The following is a 15,524-nucleotide window of genomic DNA, read 5'->3' on the forward strand; positions in this document are numbered from 1 at the left end:
AAACAAACCTTCAGTTTACAAAAACCAGGAGAGCACTGAAAAGGTTGATGAAGATTATCAAAACACAGCACAAGTTAAATAAATCTTCATTAATATACTAAATGTCACTGTGCCCAGTGTTCGTGGAGATATCCCAACCACTATAGATCTGTGGGTTGGTCTGTTGGATTTCCTCGAGTTTCTCTGTATGAAAAAAGCTGGAATCGAAGAAATCCAAGCTGATACCGTGAGCCACCCTATGAGCTCCCAGAGGGACCCTGAAGCTCACTGGCCGTCCCAGGACAACGTGGCTTCTCTGGGCGATATTTATAGACACGATTCCTGTCTTCCCTGAGCCGCTTCGTTTGCAGATTCATAAACAATAATTTCGCTAGTAAACAACCATTTCTCTCAGGCTTTTGAGGACTTTTGCCCCAGTTTGGGCATCGTTTCTCCCACACTGCCTTCCCACACGGGGAGAAAACCCCACCTGCACAGCTGGGCTGGGGGGGCTGCACACCCACCCCTCTGTGCCACCCTTGCCCCAGCTCAAGGGCCAAGAGCCAGCCATACACATGTCCCCCCTGCACAGAGGTGACACCATGGGGGCTGTCCCCAGCAAAGCCCCTTTAAGGGACACTTCAGGGCGGCCGCAGGAGGCACGACATTAATTTTAGCCTGGAGCACTGCCAGGGGTGCAGGGCAGCTGCTGCGGTGGCTGAGGGGGGCCAGTGCCTCCACACCCTGCCCTCCCCCAGGTCCTTCTCCAGCAGAGACCCAATTCCCTGTTCCGGGACTGTCGGGAGCCAAGCTGGCAGCAGAGCAGCCATGGCAGAGGAACGAACCGAGCTGGAGGAGAGGATCATCATCAAGGACCAGCACACCAAGGAGATCGACCTGGTGAACAGAGACCCAAAGCATATAAACGAGGATGTTGTCAAGGTAGGACTTTCTCAGCACTGTGTTTCAGTAGCATTGCTGCCTCCTTAACGCGATTGGCATATTGGTATCGTCCTTGTGCACTTGGCTTGAGCTCAGCCAGGGCTGTAAGTCCCTGGTGCATGTGCCTGAAGAGGTGGTCCTGTCTGAGGTGCAGGGACCTGCCACAAGCCACCACCCTGCTGCCAGAGGGATCCAGGAGCCCCCTGGGTGGCATGCATGGCTACAATTAATGCCATATTTCCCGTTCCTTGAATGCACTCTACAACTTCACGGGCTGTAGCTTGAATATTTATGGAGATGCCTTCCTTTGTACCAGTAAGCAGGGAGCCAAAAATTGAACAGGGTCAGCCCATATCACTGATCTACAGGGAACCTTGGAAAAAGACTAATCTTCAAGATCTGACAATCTGAGCACCAGAGCATGCAGATGTGCATTGTCCTCTTTGGAAGAAGGTTGTTTCTCCCACATGGCAGCAGGAGGGTGCAGTGAGCCTCCTCAGTCTATTTTTGATCAAGAGGAGTTCTCAGTCTAGCTGAACAGGGAAACATTTTCCTGAATGCTGACCACTGAAATGCGGGTGCTCTAGGCTTTGTTAGCATTATGCCAAAGATAATTTTGGCCCAAAGGAGAACAGGAAGAGATGGAAGGCTTTTGTTAAAATTGTATTTGACAGATCAAAATGGATGATGTACCAGAAGGGACAGCATGCACCGAGCCTGCTCACAAAGGCTTTGTAACGGGCCGTGACCTCGATCACAGTGCTGAAATGCAAGCCTGCGTTTGTGCATTAAAACACTATTACAGCTAAAACCACTGCATAGTCAGTTTAAAAGTCCCCCAGATATGCTGTGACAGCAACAGCCTTAGCTGGGCACCCTTCCAGCACAGCGAGACGTGCCTGTCACAGCTGCCGGGCACCTCGGTACCTCAAGTGCGTCCCACATCTGTGCCATGACAGCACGTCCCAACAGCCCTGGCTCAGTGCTCGGCCCTGCCATCAGCCGCGCTGCCAGCATGGCAAGGACCGGGACAGCCCGCAGACCGCTCACCCCTGTGCCCGACAGCACCTACCTGCTCCCCAGCTTGGAGATGTCTACTATTGGGGGGGTAATTTCAACACCTTCTAGGCCATCCCTAACCCCTCATGCCAGGCCCATTCCCTCACCCCTGCCTTTCCCCACTCGGGGATCCCCAAAAGTCTGTAAGAGGATTTTCAAGCTCACCCACTTACATGGCCACGCTACTCCTTCATCAGCTTTGGAAGCTTTCAGAGCATTTGCTCAAGCTACCTAACATTCCTCCCGCCTTAAAAATAGCATGGCTGATAAGGCTGGGGAGGGAGAGTAGAGACAGCCCTGGGATGGGGAGCACAACTCACCCCACTGCCACTGGACAGCATCCCAAAGGGAAAGCCAAAGCCTCCCCACTCTACAGTGGGCAGCAACACCCTGGAAAACACCATGGGCATTAAAGCGCAGGATGCTCTAAATGTACAGGAGGTAGAGAGGCACCCAGCGTGGGGGGGCGGGGGGGGAGCAGGGCTCTTTGCAGGCTGAAGGGTTCACATGGCCATAGATAAACCCATCCTGAGCATTACAGTGCCACAGCCAGAATTTGGGACCACGTTGCAGCTAGAGCAGTGGCAGCACCCACAGAGGCTTTGCAGAGCTTTGGAAGCCTTGTCCCAGGGAAAGCAGAGAGCGACAGCACGGTACCTGCCATTGCTGGTCCCCAAACACCTCAGGGCAGTGCTTAGGGCTCAGCCTCTGTCTGCGCTGCTCCTCCAGACCCACCTCTGGTGCCCTGTTAGCAAAAGGAGCAGTAAGGCAGAGACTCTCCTTATAGCCTGCTGCTCCCTTCGTTAATTGCCCCCTGATTAGCTCATCAGGCAGCTGTGCAGAGACCTGCTGCTCCAGCCTGCCTGGGCTCTCCTGGGAGCTGCCATCGGGAACCCCAGGACCAGTGACCTGCTGCATCCTAACTCACATCAGTATCTCTCCTGGCACCTCCTGCCCACTCCAGGAAATTAAAGGTGATGCAGAATGATTTTATGATCAAAGTGCTTCCGAAACCAGAATGGATATTGCAATTTAACATAAAAGTACAAAGAGACACATCAGCTTCCCAAGGAAAGGCCACGCTATTTTTCAAGGCAAAGAGCTTGGCTCACATATTCCCTAGGAATGAGCTACACCACAATGAGATCTCTAAGCGTAGTTCAGAGGCTTTTAAGAGGATTTGTCATTCAGAGACACTCCCAGTGGCTGCACATAACAACGCTCTCCCTGTAAGGGCACAGCCAAGCAGATCTCTCTCCCTCTTCAGACAGAACACAGACAGACAGAATGGAGCACCTCGCCTCTGCATATAGAAATAAATAAATCGTAAATCAGGAAGGCTGTTGGATTTTTATCAGCACAAACCACCTTCTTGATGAGCAGGCAGCCTATGTCCCTGAATGCTAAAAAAGGGTAGGAACGGGCTCTGGCCTCCTCCAGATAAACACTCCCATGCACAGCTCCCGTTCCGAGGGCCTGTGCCCAGCCCTGGCACCTGGAAGCACCAGCCACAGCTCAGGCGTTGGGACTGGGAACGTGTCCCGGAGCGGCCAAGCCTGAGCTCTCATACCGGGGGTTAAGCCTGCGTGCCACGCTGCCCATGGGCTGGGGCCAGGCACTGCCGGGAGCCGTATGCCATCCTCCGCTTGGACCCCTGCGAGGGCAGGGGCTCCCCAGCTGCACCAGGGCTTGTCCTTGCTCAGGGAGTTGATCTGTCCCGCCGCCACGGCCCTTGCTCTCCCCAGCCCCCTCCATTCTGGCTCTCCTCTCACACTGCAGCAGATCCTCCTCCTTGCACTGGAGACTTGTTAACCCCCCCAAACCCCCCCTTACCTCCGTCTTCTTGTCACATCCTGCTCAGACAAGGGAGACAAGTGACTTAGATTCATAAATCCCCAGCCACATGGACAACGGTGAGACAAGTCTCAAAGTCCGTGCACAGACATTTATTAATTTCCCACAATGTATTAACTGGATACATGATAATTGGCTAAATATATAACGAGTTATGACAGGTGATATAGTATGCCTTGCGTTACTTCATGGTAGTGAGGGAAAAGGGGAAAAAGAAAAGAGATAGAGAGAGAATAGAGAAGTAGAGATCACTGGTCCGGGTTCCTGCATTGGTCCCATCCGAGTTTGTCAGGGATGCATCCATCTTCTTCACTTCTTCATGTCTTCTTTTTTCTTTCTATATTTCACTCCTCACCCCCCCTCAATTTATACCCACTTTCCTTGGGTCTGTCCCCCAGGTAGACCCACATACCTACGTATCCCATGGATGGGGAGGGGTAAGGTGCTTCATGGGATGATGTAATCAGCATGATTTTGTTAATCTTCATTAGCATATGCAGGGGTGTCAACTTTAATATGCATTTTGTGGATAATGAAGCAAAGGTCATTCACGGGACAGATGGCCCTTGAAGCTTTACACAATGCCCCAGAGCAGAACCGTCCTGCCTTCACAGGGCTCCCTCCTGCAGCCCATTCTGTGCTATCCAGGCAGCTTTATTATCCTATATATATATATGTATAGCTGACTATAGTTTTGTTACTTGCGAGTGTTTGAGAAATTCCTTGTTTCAGAGGGACCTCGCTCCCCCCATCCCTTAACTCTCTCAGGCTGTTTTTTCTCACAGGCCTGTTTCTCTCAGGCCCTGTTTCAGGGAGTTACAAGTTGTCTCTCACACTTCTCTCCTCCCAGGTGGATTTTGAGGATGTGATAGCTGAGCCTGTGGGAACATACAGCTTTGACGGCGTCTGGAAAACCAGCTACACCACCTTCACTGTCAGCAAGTACTGGTGCTACCGGCTGCTCTCTGCCATCCTGGGCATCCCCCTGGCAGTCGTCTGGGGCTTCCTCTTCGCCCTCATCTCCTTCTGCCACATCTGGGCAGTGGTGCCCTGCATCAAGAGCTACCTGATAGAGATCCAGTGCGTCAGCCGAATCTACTCCCTCTGCATCCACACCTTCTGTGACCCGCTCTTTGAGGCACTCTCCAAGATCTGCAGCAACGTCAGAGTTGCTCTCCGGAAGGAGATCTAGGTCCCTCCAGCCGCCCCAACCGGCCCTTGCACACAACCACCCCCTGCTCAGCGTGCCCTGCCCTCGGGCACACGGACACCCATGCCCAGAGACCCACACGGTGCCAGCGCCGCTGGGGGTGCTGCCTGCAGACAGAGGCATGCTGGGCTGCCCCTTCCTCCATCCCAAAGCCAGCAGCTTTAGGAGAAGAGAAGCCCATGGAGGCTCAGCGAGCAGCCCAGGGAGAGCTCCCTGCCCTCCTGGACCCCTGCTCCTGCAGGAGGGACCCCAGCATCTCCCGGGCCACAGCCCTGAGCCACGACCTGCAGCCGCAGAGCGAGGGGTGCAGAGATGCTGCTGGACAACAGACCAAACCCCGCCTGCTTCTGCATCCCTTCGGTCTAGCATGACACCAAGAGGAATACTTGCATATGAATTATTATTTGCTGCAAATAATTGTTGTTGTGGAAGCTTCTGTATTAAATCATGCTGCACAAAAGTTTTATGGATAGAATAGTGAAAACAAACTTTTTTTTCATGTGTGTTTACATTTCAGCAAAGCTTTGCAATCCAGATCAATTAATGCATGAAATGTTGCATCTGCCTTTTGGGAGTACGTGCTGAGTCGGGGCCACCAGCAATTGCAAAAACCTTTGTGGCAGTTTGACACTCACTACTTAATCATGGGGCACCGTCGTGCTTCGTGGTCAGGATTCCACGGGCAGCACAGCACAGGTGGGCAGCATCCCTGCGCATCACCCCGAGCGCGCCGGGCTGCAGAGCGGGCAGCTGGGCAGCATCATGGCAGCAGCAAGAAGCGATGGCTCTTGATAATTTCACTTGAGAAATGACAAAGCTTGACTTTAAGTAAAGCTTTGGCTCATTTCTGGGGGAGAATATTTACTACGTGCTTGCTTGTGTGGTGCTGGGTAAGCTCCAGCCGACAGTAATGAACTTATGGCCCAGTGCTGGGATGGAGTGAGCGAGGCTGGGGGGGTAGAACCACACCGATCCTTGGGCAGACCCCCATCCAGTGTGCTGCCTCGCACCCTTCCCTCCAGCCAGTCCCCTTCCTATCGCATGCCAGGGAGCGGAGGAAGGAGCCTCCTCCAGGACACTGCCCGCTCCCAGCCGCTCTGGCTCCAGTGAAAACACAGGGACGAGAGGAAAAAAAGTCCAGTTCGGCGCCACTTCCTCCCCTGTACTGTCAATTAATTTGTTTAGTCCATCTTCCATGAAACCGTACTTTAACTTTGAGGCACTTAAACATTTTTTTGGCTCTGGCCTTAAGTGCTTTGCTGAATCAGGGCCCAGGAGGTCTCGTTGTTCAGAGGTTATTCTCAATTGTATTCATGTGCTTTTTTCCCTTGGCTTCCAACAAAAACTCAGAGCCAAAAATCTCTTCTAGTGCCATGCCAAGGACAAGAAAGAGCCAGATTTTCTATTGGTGCTCTTCCAATGGCTTGGGATTGTGGACTTCCATTATTCCATAGCAATATAGCCCCCATGCTCTAACAACACCGGGCCTTGAGATGGATGGAGTGATACAAAAAAAAAAAGATATTTGTAGTGGGCAAAAATTCTCCAAAAACACTTTATCATGAGCATTTTTTAAAGCTTTTTGTGGGAATAAAAATGATTAAAAACAATACTGGGATTATATTCTTTTTAATTATTTTTTGTTCTAGTAGCTCACAGCCTGAACCCCAAAAAAAACCTCCAAAATCTGGATCTCCCCACCACAGTGATCTGTGGGCTCCCCCCACATGGAGCACATGCTGGTCAGGTGTCAGCACCTCTATTTTACTTTTGACCCTTATGAAAAACTTTTTGGCAACATGTTCGACATCCTTCCGCTGCAACAAACCTGGCACTCCTCTCCCCATCCCTGTCTTGCTGCAGCCCAGGGACGGCGCAGGAGCTTGGCCATGGGCTGCAGCATCACTCGTGGGGCACGGCCTGACCCCACAACCACAGGCAGGAATCGCAACCAAAGCTCGCGAAGCAATGTCCTGCCTCCCCCAAACCTCCCGTCTTCCTCCGGCCATCAATCCTGCTAAAATCTATCACCACGTTGCATTCCCTTCCTGGCAGACAGAGGATGCCCCAGGTTCACTATAAAATGGGAGCCCCCCTCTTTGTGTTGTGCAGGAGGTCATTATTCTCAAGGAGAAAGAAGGTGAACATGGGAGGAAAACACTACATTCTTTCCTAAGGATTGAAACCAGTCTGGTAAAATATGATGAGACTGAATGTGCGGGGTCATATTCAGCAAATGTGCTCAGAGCTCCCTTGAAGCTACTACAAAAAAAATCAGGAATTCCAGGATATGAAAGGTGAAAATGTACCTGTTGATGACAGTGAAAAAATAAAGTACACATTTAAACGCATTTTTCATATTCATTCCCAATATGTAAGGCCAAATCACATCACCCTTTGACTGCATGCACACCCCCCGGCCACAGACCTGGGCAGCAGCGGGAGCAAAGGCTGGAGTAGCACCTGCCCCCACCGGATTCCAGTGCCACCAGATTCCCGGGAAAGCTCCTGCTGCCCTCAGCCAGAGCTGCACATCCCCCTGGCTGTGCCAATCCCGACGGGCACATCACGGCAAGCCTTGTGCCATGGCATAAAGCAGCGTGCAGGTCCTGAGTGCATGGTGCAGTACTCGACAAACAAAAGCATCATTACACTGAGCATACTTGGGTCTTGTGTTTAAAGCAATGTTTCCCATTGGTTTCCTTCATTTTCTTAGTCTGGTGCTCCTTCTGCACTTCCCCTCCCACTTTCCATCAAGACACAGTCAGAAAACTTTATTTACAGGTGTTTCTTAACAATAAAAAATCCATGCCATAAAGCATGACCTTGTGCGTTACAGAGCAATAAAACTGTATGGGTGTAAAAGACTAAATGCGATCTGTGGTAAACCCAAAGCAAAAGCTTGTCCTTGGGGGACACAGCAGGGGTTTCTCTGTTAAACCCCACAGAGCCCTGCTGTCACTCCACACGCCTGCCTTTGAAGCTTTTGAGCCTGCTCAGCAAACATATTATTGCACAGATCCCCTGGCCCTGCAGCCGTGTCCAGTCCCCTGGGTCCTGCTGACCCGCACGCAGCCTCGCACCACACACAGAGCAGCGCTGGGGGGTGCAGGGATGCCCGGACGTTAGCGTTGTCCCCCAGGGAGGGCTGTCCCCAGCCCTGTCCCTGCTGTCCCCCCAGCCTGTGGCAGCAGGACTGCCCTGCCCCGTGCCAGCAGTGCCACCGGTGAGCCTGGGCTGGGGGACACCGGGCCGGCACTGAGCAGAGATGCAGGGATGGGGCATCTTTGAGCAAAGCAAGCGTGCCAGGTGCCGGCATCCCCCAGAATTCCTGCAGAGAGTGGAGATGGGGCCGGTGCCCAATGCCTGTCTGCCCGGGGTGGCAGTTGTCACCCTGTGCTCCAGCCCCCTGCACCCAACAGGGACATAGTATGCCTGCCCCAGCAGTGTGGCACTGTTCAGGGCAAAACCTGTCCCTCTGGCGGTATCTAAAAGCCACTGATGGCAGTGGTTTGGGGGCTGAGAAGCAGGTTCCTGGTGCCCAGTCCCCAGCTGCACTGAAATTTGGACCACAGAAGTCCTCCCCCCACTCCTGCCTCAGTTAAATAATGTCCGCTGTACATGCTTACAGGCGCACAGACATATATACACCTATTTATATAGACCCTGCCTCGCTTGTCCGAATCCCAGCTTTTCACAGGGAAGCGTCAGAGGCAGCGTGGTAGAGTCCCAGCTGCACATGCCCTCACGTCGTGGACGGCTGCGTGAAGCTCCTCTGGCTCGTGCTCTTGCAGCTGAGGACAAAGGAGGAGGAGTTGCTCTTCTTGCCGACGCTCAGGTCACATGCTGGCCGCGACTTCAGGTAGTGCGCGGAGCAGCAGAGGAAGCGCCGCATGAGGTCGTGGAAGAGGTGCCCCGTGTACAGCATGTAGATCCAGGGGTTGCAGCAGCTGTTGAGGCTGGCCAGGAGCATGGCGATGATGAAGGGGGAGGCTGTAAGGCAGAAAGCAGGGCAGCGTCAGGGCACGGCGTGGGCAGCAAGAACCAGCACCCAGGGAGGTGGTGGGCACCAGACACAGCCCACGGTGGGCTCTGCCAAGAGCCCCCAGCTCTGCCGGCACCGTGATACCTCCTCCCCCACCGGGGATGGGCTGCCCTGGCTGTAGGAACACCACCATCAGTACATCGGTAAAGAGGAGCTAGTGGGAAGCGAGTCTGGGTTTAAGCAACCTGGGTTTAGGTTTTTTTCCCCACCCCCGAAGAGCTGCATTTCCCCCGCTCAGGTCCTGTGCTGCTGCCTGCTCGGCTTTACCCTAGAAATGCCTCACCAAGAGGCAGAGCTGCCCCCAGCATCATTGACACAATTTGCCTTTATCCTGCCCAAATCGGGGAGGAGGGAGCACGGCCTCTTAGAGTTGCCATGGTAAAGAGCGGGACCCGGAACAAAAAGAGACGGGTGGCTCATTTTTCCCCACCAGCGGCCAATTTGGCGTGGACTAGTGGCTTTCATCCTCTCAGGCTGTGGGGAAGCCATGGGGCAGCACCTCCGTGAAGTGCCTGCGGGGAGGGACAGAGTTTTTATTCTGCTCCCTGTGTTTTCAGCCCATCTTCTGGTCTCCTCATGCTCTGAGGAGACGCGCCAGCAGTAAGGATGTGCACGTGGATTTGGCTGCTTCTGGTCCTTTTCTGTCTCTGCAAAAATCCACTCACAGTTTTTAAACTAGAAAAGAAGTGTGAATAATGAATACCAGTTTCCAAATTCACCTTTAGCCAACTCATGCATAATTCCTGCTCTAGTGATGTGCGGTCCAACCGCTTTTAATTTCAAACATACGCTAAAAGAAATCCACGGGGAATGGCTTACAAATCCCAGGCGCAAGACCTGAAATACATCATAGCATTTCTATCCACTTAAAAAAAATCTACCAAGGGCTGACTCAGCTCTACTGTCTCTGTGGGAGATAAACTGAATTTGACGGAGCTTACTGCAGGGCAGGTCTGAAGTGTGGGTCTGTCCCCTCTCTGGCGGGACTGCCGGAGACCCCCCGGAGGCGCTGCAAAGCGCAGCTCTGTTCCTCAGGAACATTCGCTCTCCCCAGGCTCTGGACGAGCCCCTCGGCACAGGGCTGGGGATGTTGCACTGGCAGGAGGGGTCAGCAGAGGCAGGAGGCTGTGCCTGGGGAAGGGAGCTCTGCTGTGAACACCACTACAGAACGGAAATGAAACAAGGACTGTCACTGATTCCCACATCCAGAGATGCTGTTGCTCACTGTCCATGATCCAGGGCACCAATTCCCAAGATTAAGGGACCAATGTAACAGAGCTATGCTGCTTCACAGCCTCCCTAGTATCTTCAGAGATGCTTGAAGCCAACTCTGACTCAAAGCTCAAAATGCCACCTGTAACGTATGTTATCTGTAAGGTGTGTGCAGCAGAAACCCCGTTCTAACCAACGGCCTGCGAAGGACCCCCAGTGCTTAGCCGGCACCTGAATCACAACCCATAGCTCCCACCCGCACTTCCAGAGGCTGTAGGTTTGTGTGGCCAGCATTTGAGGATCCCCACTGCTGGGCCTGGGTATGCAGGACCAGGCTGATATCCCCAGCCCCTCTCCAGACACGCAGCAGCCTGACGAGCCCGGCACCACAGCTGCTCTCCAATGTGCTCAGCACTCGCATTTTGGCACTTTCAGCTGCCCCACAGCAGCCACAGGGAAGGGACAAAACAGGGGCTGCCTGGCCCTGACGTTGCAGGGACCCGGGGTGTGGGGCAAGGCAATAGCAGGGCTGGGGAGAGGGGGAGCAGGGCCAGGCGAGCAGGCAGCAGCGTGGAACCCCAGCCCCATCCTGCCGCTCCACCCGGCACTGCTCAGGGCAGGGGCGCAGCTTCAGCACTTCACTCCCCTTATTTCCCTGAAGCTGGTTTATGAAGCGAAGAAAGCCCATGTAGAACACTACTGAGGTGGATCAGTGGTAGCCAGGTAAGACCTCCCTGATTATCACTTTACTAAGTAAAGACAGCTTCTTCAGTTTGTTTTCTTTACAGCCTTATCTCTTACCCTGACACATGCCAAACCACAGCAGACTTTGCACCCTGGGACGGTGAAAGCACAGCCCGTGGCAGGTGGAAGCAGCATCAGGGTTTTACCCACAGCTGCACATCCCTCTGCTAACGCCCAAGATCTGCATCTCACCATGCTGCGGGACACAACGCATGGCCAGAAAACTTCAGCATGCCTGCTCAGGATTCATTGGGATTCAGGTAGGTATAAACAGCCTTTCCCTTGCCAGGGGGACCCTCTTTATGACATCCTATGCAGAGAAAACTAAACATTTTCTTAAGGATGTGACCCCCTCACACAGCCTTTGTGATCCACTCGTCACTTCCCGGGGTGCAGGCCCTTGGTGGCTCCTCTGCACAGGAGCACCCTGCCCACCTGCTCCTCTTCCTCCTCTGCTGCCATGCCCCATGCAGGCTGCAAAGCCTGCAAGATGAGAAACGGCCAAATAATCCCCCTTCTGCTGTGGGGTTTGCCTCTGCCAGGTGCCCCGCGATGCTGCCCAGCCAAGGCAGCCCGAGCCTGGCTGTGAAGGGAAAGAAATCTGGGAGGCAGGGCAGGAGCGCAGCAGGAAAACAGGAACACAGCAGCAAAGCCCATTTCTCCTGCAGAGAGGTCTGACTCTGCCACCCCACTTGTGCCTCTGGGCAGCCAGCAAGGAGGAGGGTGGGCCTGGGAAGAAGGGCTGGGGTCTCCCGGAATTTGCTATCTTCAATAACCCGCCCGAGGTTTTTCCTCCCTGTGCCATGAAATCCTTCAGCAAATGCTCTGGCAAAACTCCCACCCTTTACTGCAGCCCCTGAGCAACAGAAACGTGAAGGAAGGGGGTGTTTGCTACAACTCAGCACAGCCAGAGATTTCCTTGCTACATAAAAGCAAAGCAAAGCAGAAAAGGAAAAGCATCACACAGCCGATTGCACAGGGTGAACGAGGGAAAGTTTCCCAGAGCAGCAGGCAGGGTGTGATCAGCGAACAGCCCCACCGTCCCCCTGCTCCTTGCTGCAGGAATCAGCAGAGCAGCAGAGGTTTGTTTGCCCATGAGTCAGGTGGAAGCCCTCGAGATTGCAGGTTTGAAATACAGCAAAAAGGAGAGACCACGCTTCACCCCAGGCTGTGTTTAAAAACTAGAAGTTTCGACCAGCCTAAATTAGGTGGAAAACTGAAAGAGACAGCTCCCTGGAGCACCTAGGGAGGTTTAAAAAGCTGTGCTTCACCGCTCCCCTGAAATAAAAGGAGCAGAGAGAAGCAATAAAGGCAGGATAGGAGAGCTGGAGCCAGGCTACCAGCTTCGGTCTATGGGAGGACAGATGTGCGCAGGCTGCCGGAGACACCAGGTTTTCCACAGAGCAATGTATAGCTGGAACAGGGTTAAAGAAGGGAAAAGAGCACATGGTGTGAGCGAGGCCATGCCCTCCACTGCAAAGCCCTTGCTGTGGTGGGGCTGCCGGGGGGCTGGGAGGGGGTCACAGCTCCTCGTTGGTCTGTGACATCCCCAGACTCAGCATTTCAGTTGAGTTGGATCAGTCTGTCGAAGGAAGAGTTGACGCTGGAACCACTTTTGTGCCCTTTCTCCCACCTCACAAACTTGCGCAGAGTTTTTCTTTTAAGCTTTCCCAGCTGGTTCTCCCTGTGGGTGCAGAGGGACCATCAACCACCTTCTCCTGGGGACAGCACAGACTTGCACAGCTACAAGCGTGCAAGACCAAGGAGCGTAATATATTTTACTCTGTCTGCAACCTTAGTGATGACAGGATCAGCCAGTGCCAAGTATAAAAAATGGCAAATCAGTGACACCAGGTCCTTTAGGAAAAGCCTTTTCTCATAAATCAGTGGCTTTCTGCAGGAACAGTGCTCCAGTCAGAGATAAAATAACAGCAGCACAGTCCTGGGGTGGATGGAATTGGGAGGAGAGGAGAGGGAAAGGAAGGCAAAAGAGTAGAAAGCAAAGAAGTCAGTGAGGACAAAATAATACAACAAAGGAAAAGAAGTCGGACACTGAGACCGAGCAGTCTTCTGTGGTCACCACAGCCCTGGGCACTGGTGGGGCTGAGCTCCCACCCAGCCTCGGCACCCCCCAGCACCCAGGGTGGGCAATCAACACACTCGGGGACCCCAGAGCGGCCCCGGGAGGGCTGAGCTCACACACCCAGGGACAGCAAAAACCTCCTGAGCCACCATCTGCCCAGCCAGAGCCCTGAGTTGGGGTGGCCCTGGATTTGCCAGGGGCTAAGCTAGCCCTCCCTGCGCCTGAGAGGCTCAGGCATGGCCACTGCTGCCTGTTGGTGTTTTGTTCACATTCAGGACTTTCTCCCGTCTCCCTCCCAGCCCCCTGAGACCCAGCTCAGAGCAGAGTTTCTGGCTGTCGCTCGCAGTCCGTGAGGCTGCTGTGGGTGTCCCTGTGGCTGCTGAGCTCAGCAGCCCGTGCAGACAGGGGGCTACAGGAGGGGCGAGGACGTACCTTCCTGCGGAGCATTCGTGTCCCACACAGACCACATCTGCACAAAGAAAAAGGGAGCCCAGCACACTATGAAAGCCAACACTATGATGAAGGTCATTTTGACTGTCCGGATCTTGGCTTTAGAGATGAGCCTGGTGCTGCTGACCCTGGCAAATGCCGTCCCGCTGCGGGAGCTGGAGCTCAGCCCCATGTTGGGCCCGTGAGCCGTCTTCAGCTTCACATTCTGCCAGATTTTGAAGCTGATTAAGCCATAGCAGATGCTCAACATCAACACGGGGATGATGTAGACCATGAGGGTTATCCAGGTGACATAGGCTTTAGGTCCCCAGGGCTGGATGAAATCTGCCCAACAGTCGTAAACCCCGTTCCCCACATCCCTCAGAGAAAATATGTGGATCTGAGGGATGCTGACCAGCAGGCACAGCAGCCAGGTGAGGAGGACAGAGACCCGGTCTGCTCTCCTGTGCAGAGACCTCAGTGGCTGACAGATGGCCAAGCACCGGTCCAGCGACATCAGCAAGAGCATGTAGGTGGAAGCAAACATCCCCACTACCTGCAAGTACTTGATCAACCGGCAAAGGAAATCTGGTCCATAAAACCTGAAGGTGATGTCCCAGATGAGCTGGGGCAGCACCTGGAAGATGGCCACGACCAGGTCAGCGATGCTCAAGTGCTTCATGAAGAAGTACATGCGGGAGTGCTTCTGCCGGGTGGTGTGGATGGCCAGCAGCACACAGAGGTTGCCGGTCAGGGCGAGGAACAGGATGAGGCAGAGGACCGTCACCTCCACCTTGGCCATGTCCTCGTTCCTCTTCAGGGGGTCCGTGGTGCTGTTCCTCCCGGAGGTCTGGTTCTCCAGGCGGAGGCTGCCGTTCCCCAGAGAGCTGTTGACCGTCCATCCGCCGCTCCCCACGAAGTACAACTTCTCCATGGCCACCTTCGTCCCGCATAGAGCCCGGGGGCTGCCAGGGCGGGCGGCAGATCCTCCGCAGGCGCGTCCCGGTTTGCGGCAGCCGCCTCCCCGCTGCCGGCGTTCCCCCGGCCGGGCTCTGCCGCCCCGCCGCTGCCTTCCCCGGGGAGCAGCCCGGCTGGCCCCGGTCCCGGGGCTGGAGGGCTGGAGGGCTGGGGGGCGGCTCCACCCCGTCCCCTCCCAGGGCACCCGACGTTTCCGCAGGCTCCTGCCCCCAGACAAAACCAAAGCGCAGGAGGAAGGATTAAGGGCCGGCAGAGAGACGCTGCGTCCCCGCTCCAGCCCCCCCAGCTCCTCCGGGGCTCCCCCCAGAGCTGCCCTAGCCCACACCCAAACCTCGCTTCAGCATCTTCTCCCCGTGCCCTGCCCATCTCCGGAGAGCGGCCAGTTCCCCCCCCACCCCCCGGGCACCCCTGCTGCCCCTCTCCCCGCACCGGGCATCCCTGCTGGCCCCCTCCCACTTCCCTCCGGGCATCCCTGCCGCCCCTCTCCCCCCCCCCGCCAGGCATCCCTGCCTCCCCGCTCACCCACCCGCGACGTGCCCCGGGCAGGTCCCCGCAGCAGCGCCGGGGTCCCTCTCCCCCGCTCCGGCCCCTCCCGGGGCTGCCGCCGCTCTCCCCTGCCCCGCTGCCGGCAGCAGCCCCGGCGGGGCGGGCCGGGGGCCGGATCCTGCGCTCGGAGCGGCCGCCGCGAGAGGGAGCGGCAGAGCGGAGGCTGCCGGCGGGTCCCACGGTGATGGGCGGGGGCTGGCGGGGAGCAGGGGGGAGCTCTCAACCCCGATCGGGAAGCCAAAACCCCCCCGGTCTCGGCGTCGGGCAGCCTCCTCAAGCGCAGCCCTGACCCCTCGGTGTCTGCAGCCTCCGAGGGTCGGGGAGAGCTGAAACCCCCCAGGCAGGCACAGCGTAATGGGGCGAGGGGCGATTTTCCCAGGACAGCATCGTGGGATGGCAGCAGGACTCCGGGAAGGCCGCTCAAAGCCGGCTGCGGCGGTGGG

General features: G+C 55.2%; 2 protein-coding genes across 2 annotated transcripts; one reads left to right on the forward strand and one right to left on the reverse strand.

The window, feature by feature from the left end:
* The first annotated feature begins 715 nt into the window (after window positions 1-715).
* Window positions 716-6,654, forward strand: CAV3 (caveolin 3). The gene is made up of 2 exons (XM_074836209.1): window positions 716-921; window positions 4,685-6,654. The coding sequence occupies exons 1-2, from the start codon at window positions 808-810 to the stop codon at window positions 5,024-5,026; spliced, it is 456 nt and encodes a 151-aa protein (XP_074692310.1). The 5' UTR covers window positions 716-807; the 3' UTR covers window positions 5,027-6,654.
* Window positions 6,655-7,336: 682 nt separating this feature from the next.
* OXTR (oxytocin receptor) lies at window positions 7,337-15,168 on the reverse strand. The gene is made up of 3 exons (XM_074836208.1): window positions 15,062-15,168; window positions 13,561-14,738; window positions 7,337-9,037 (listed from the first exon to the last, which is right to left on the reverse strand). Exons 2-3 carry the CDS (start codon window positions 14,489-14,491, stop codon window positions 8,790-8,792), a joined length of 1,179 nt encoding a protein of 392 aa, XP_074692309.1. The 5' UTR covers window positions 14,492-14,738; window positions 15,062-15,168; the 3' UTR covers window positions 7,337-8,789.
* Window positions 15,169-15,524: the final 356 nt, after the last annotated feature.

The sequence above is a fragment of the Strix aluco genome, chromosome 11, assembly GCF_031877795.1.
Source record: "Strix aluco isolate bStrAlu1 chromosome 11, bStrAlu1.hap1, whole genome shotgun sequence".
NCBI lineage: Eukaryota > Metazoa > Chordata > Aves > Strigiformes > Strigidae > Strix > Strix aluco.

Excerpts from the sequence above, each read along its gene's own strand:
- CAV3 (XM_074836209.1), top strand. The coding sequence starts at position 808 with ATGGCAGAGGAACGAACCGAGCTGGAGGAGAGGATCATCATCAAGGAC. Across the intron at positions 922-4,684 it reads TAAACGAGGATGTTGTCAAG|GTGGATTTTGAGGATGTGAT; the intron begins GTAGGACTTTCT and ends CTCTCCTCCCAG.
- OXTR (XM_074836208.1), bottom strand. The coding sequence starts at position 14,491 with ATGGAGAAGTTGTACTTCGTGGGGAGCGGCGGATGGACGGTCAACAGC. Across the intron at positions 9,038-13,560 it reads CACGAATGCTCCGCAGGAAG|CCTCCCCCTTCATCATCGCC; the intron begins GTACGTCCTCGC and ends TCTGCCTTACAG.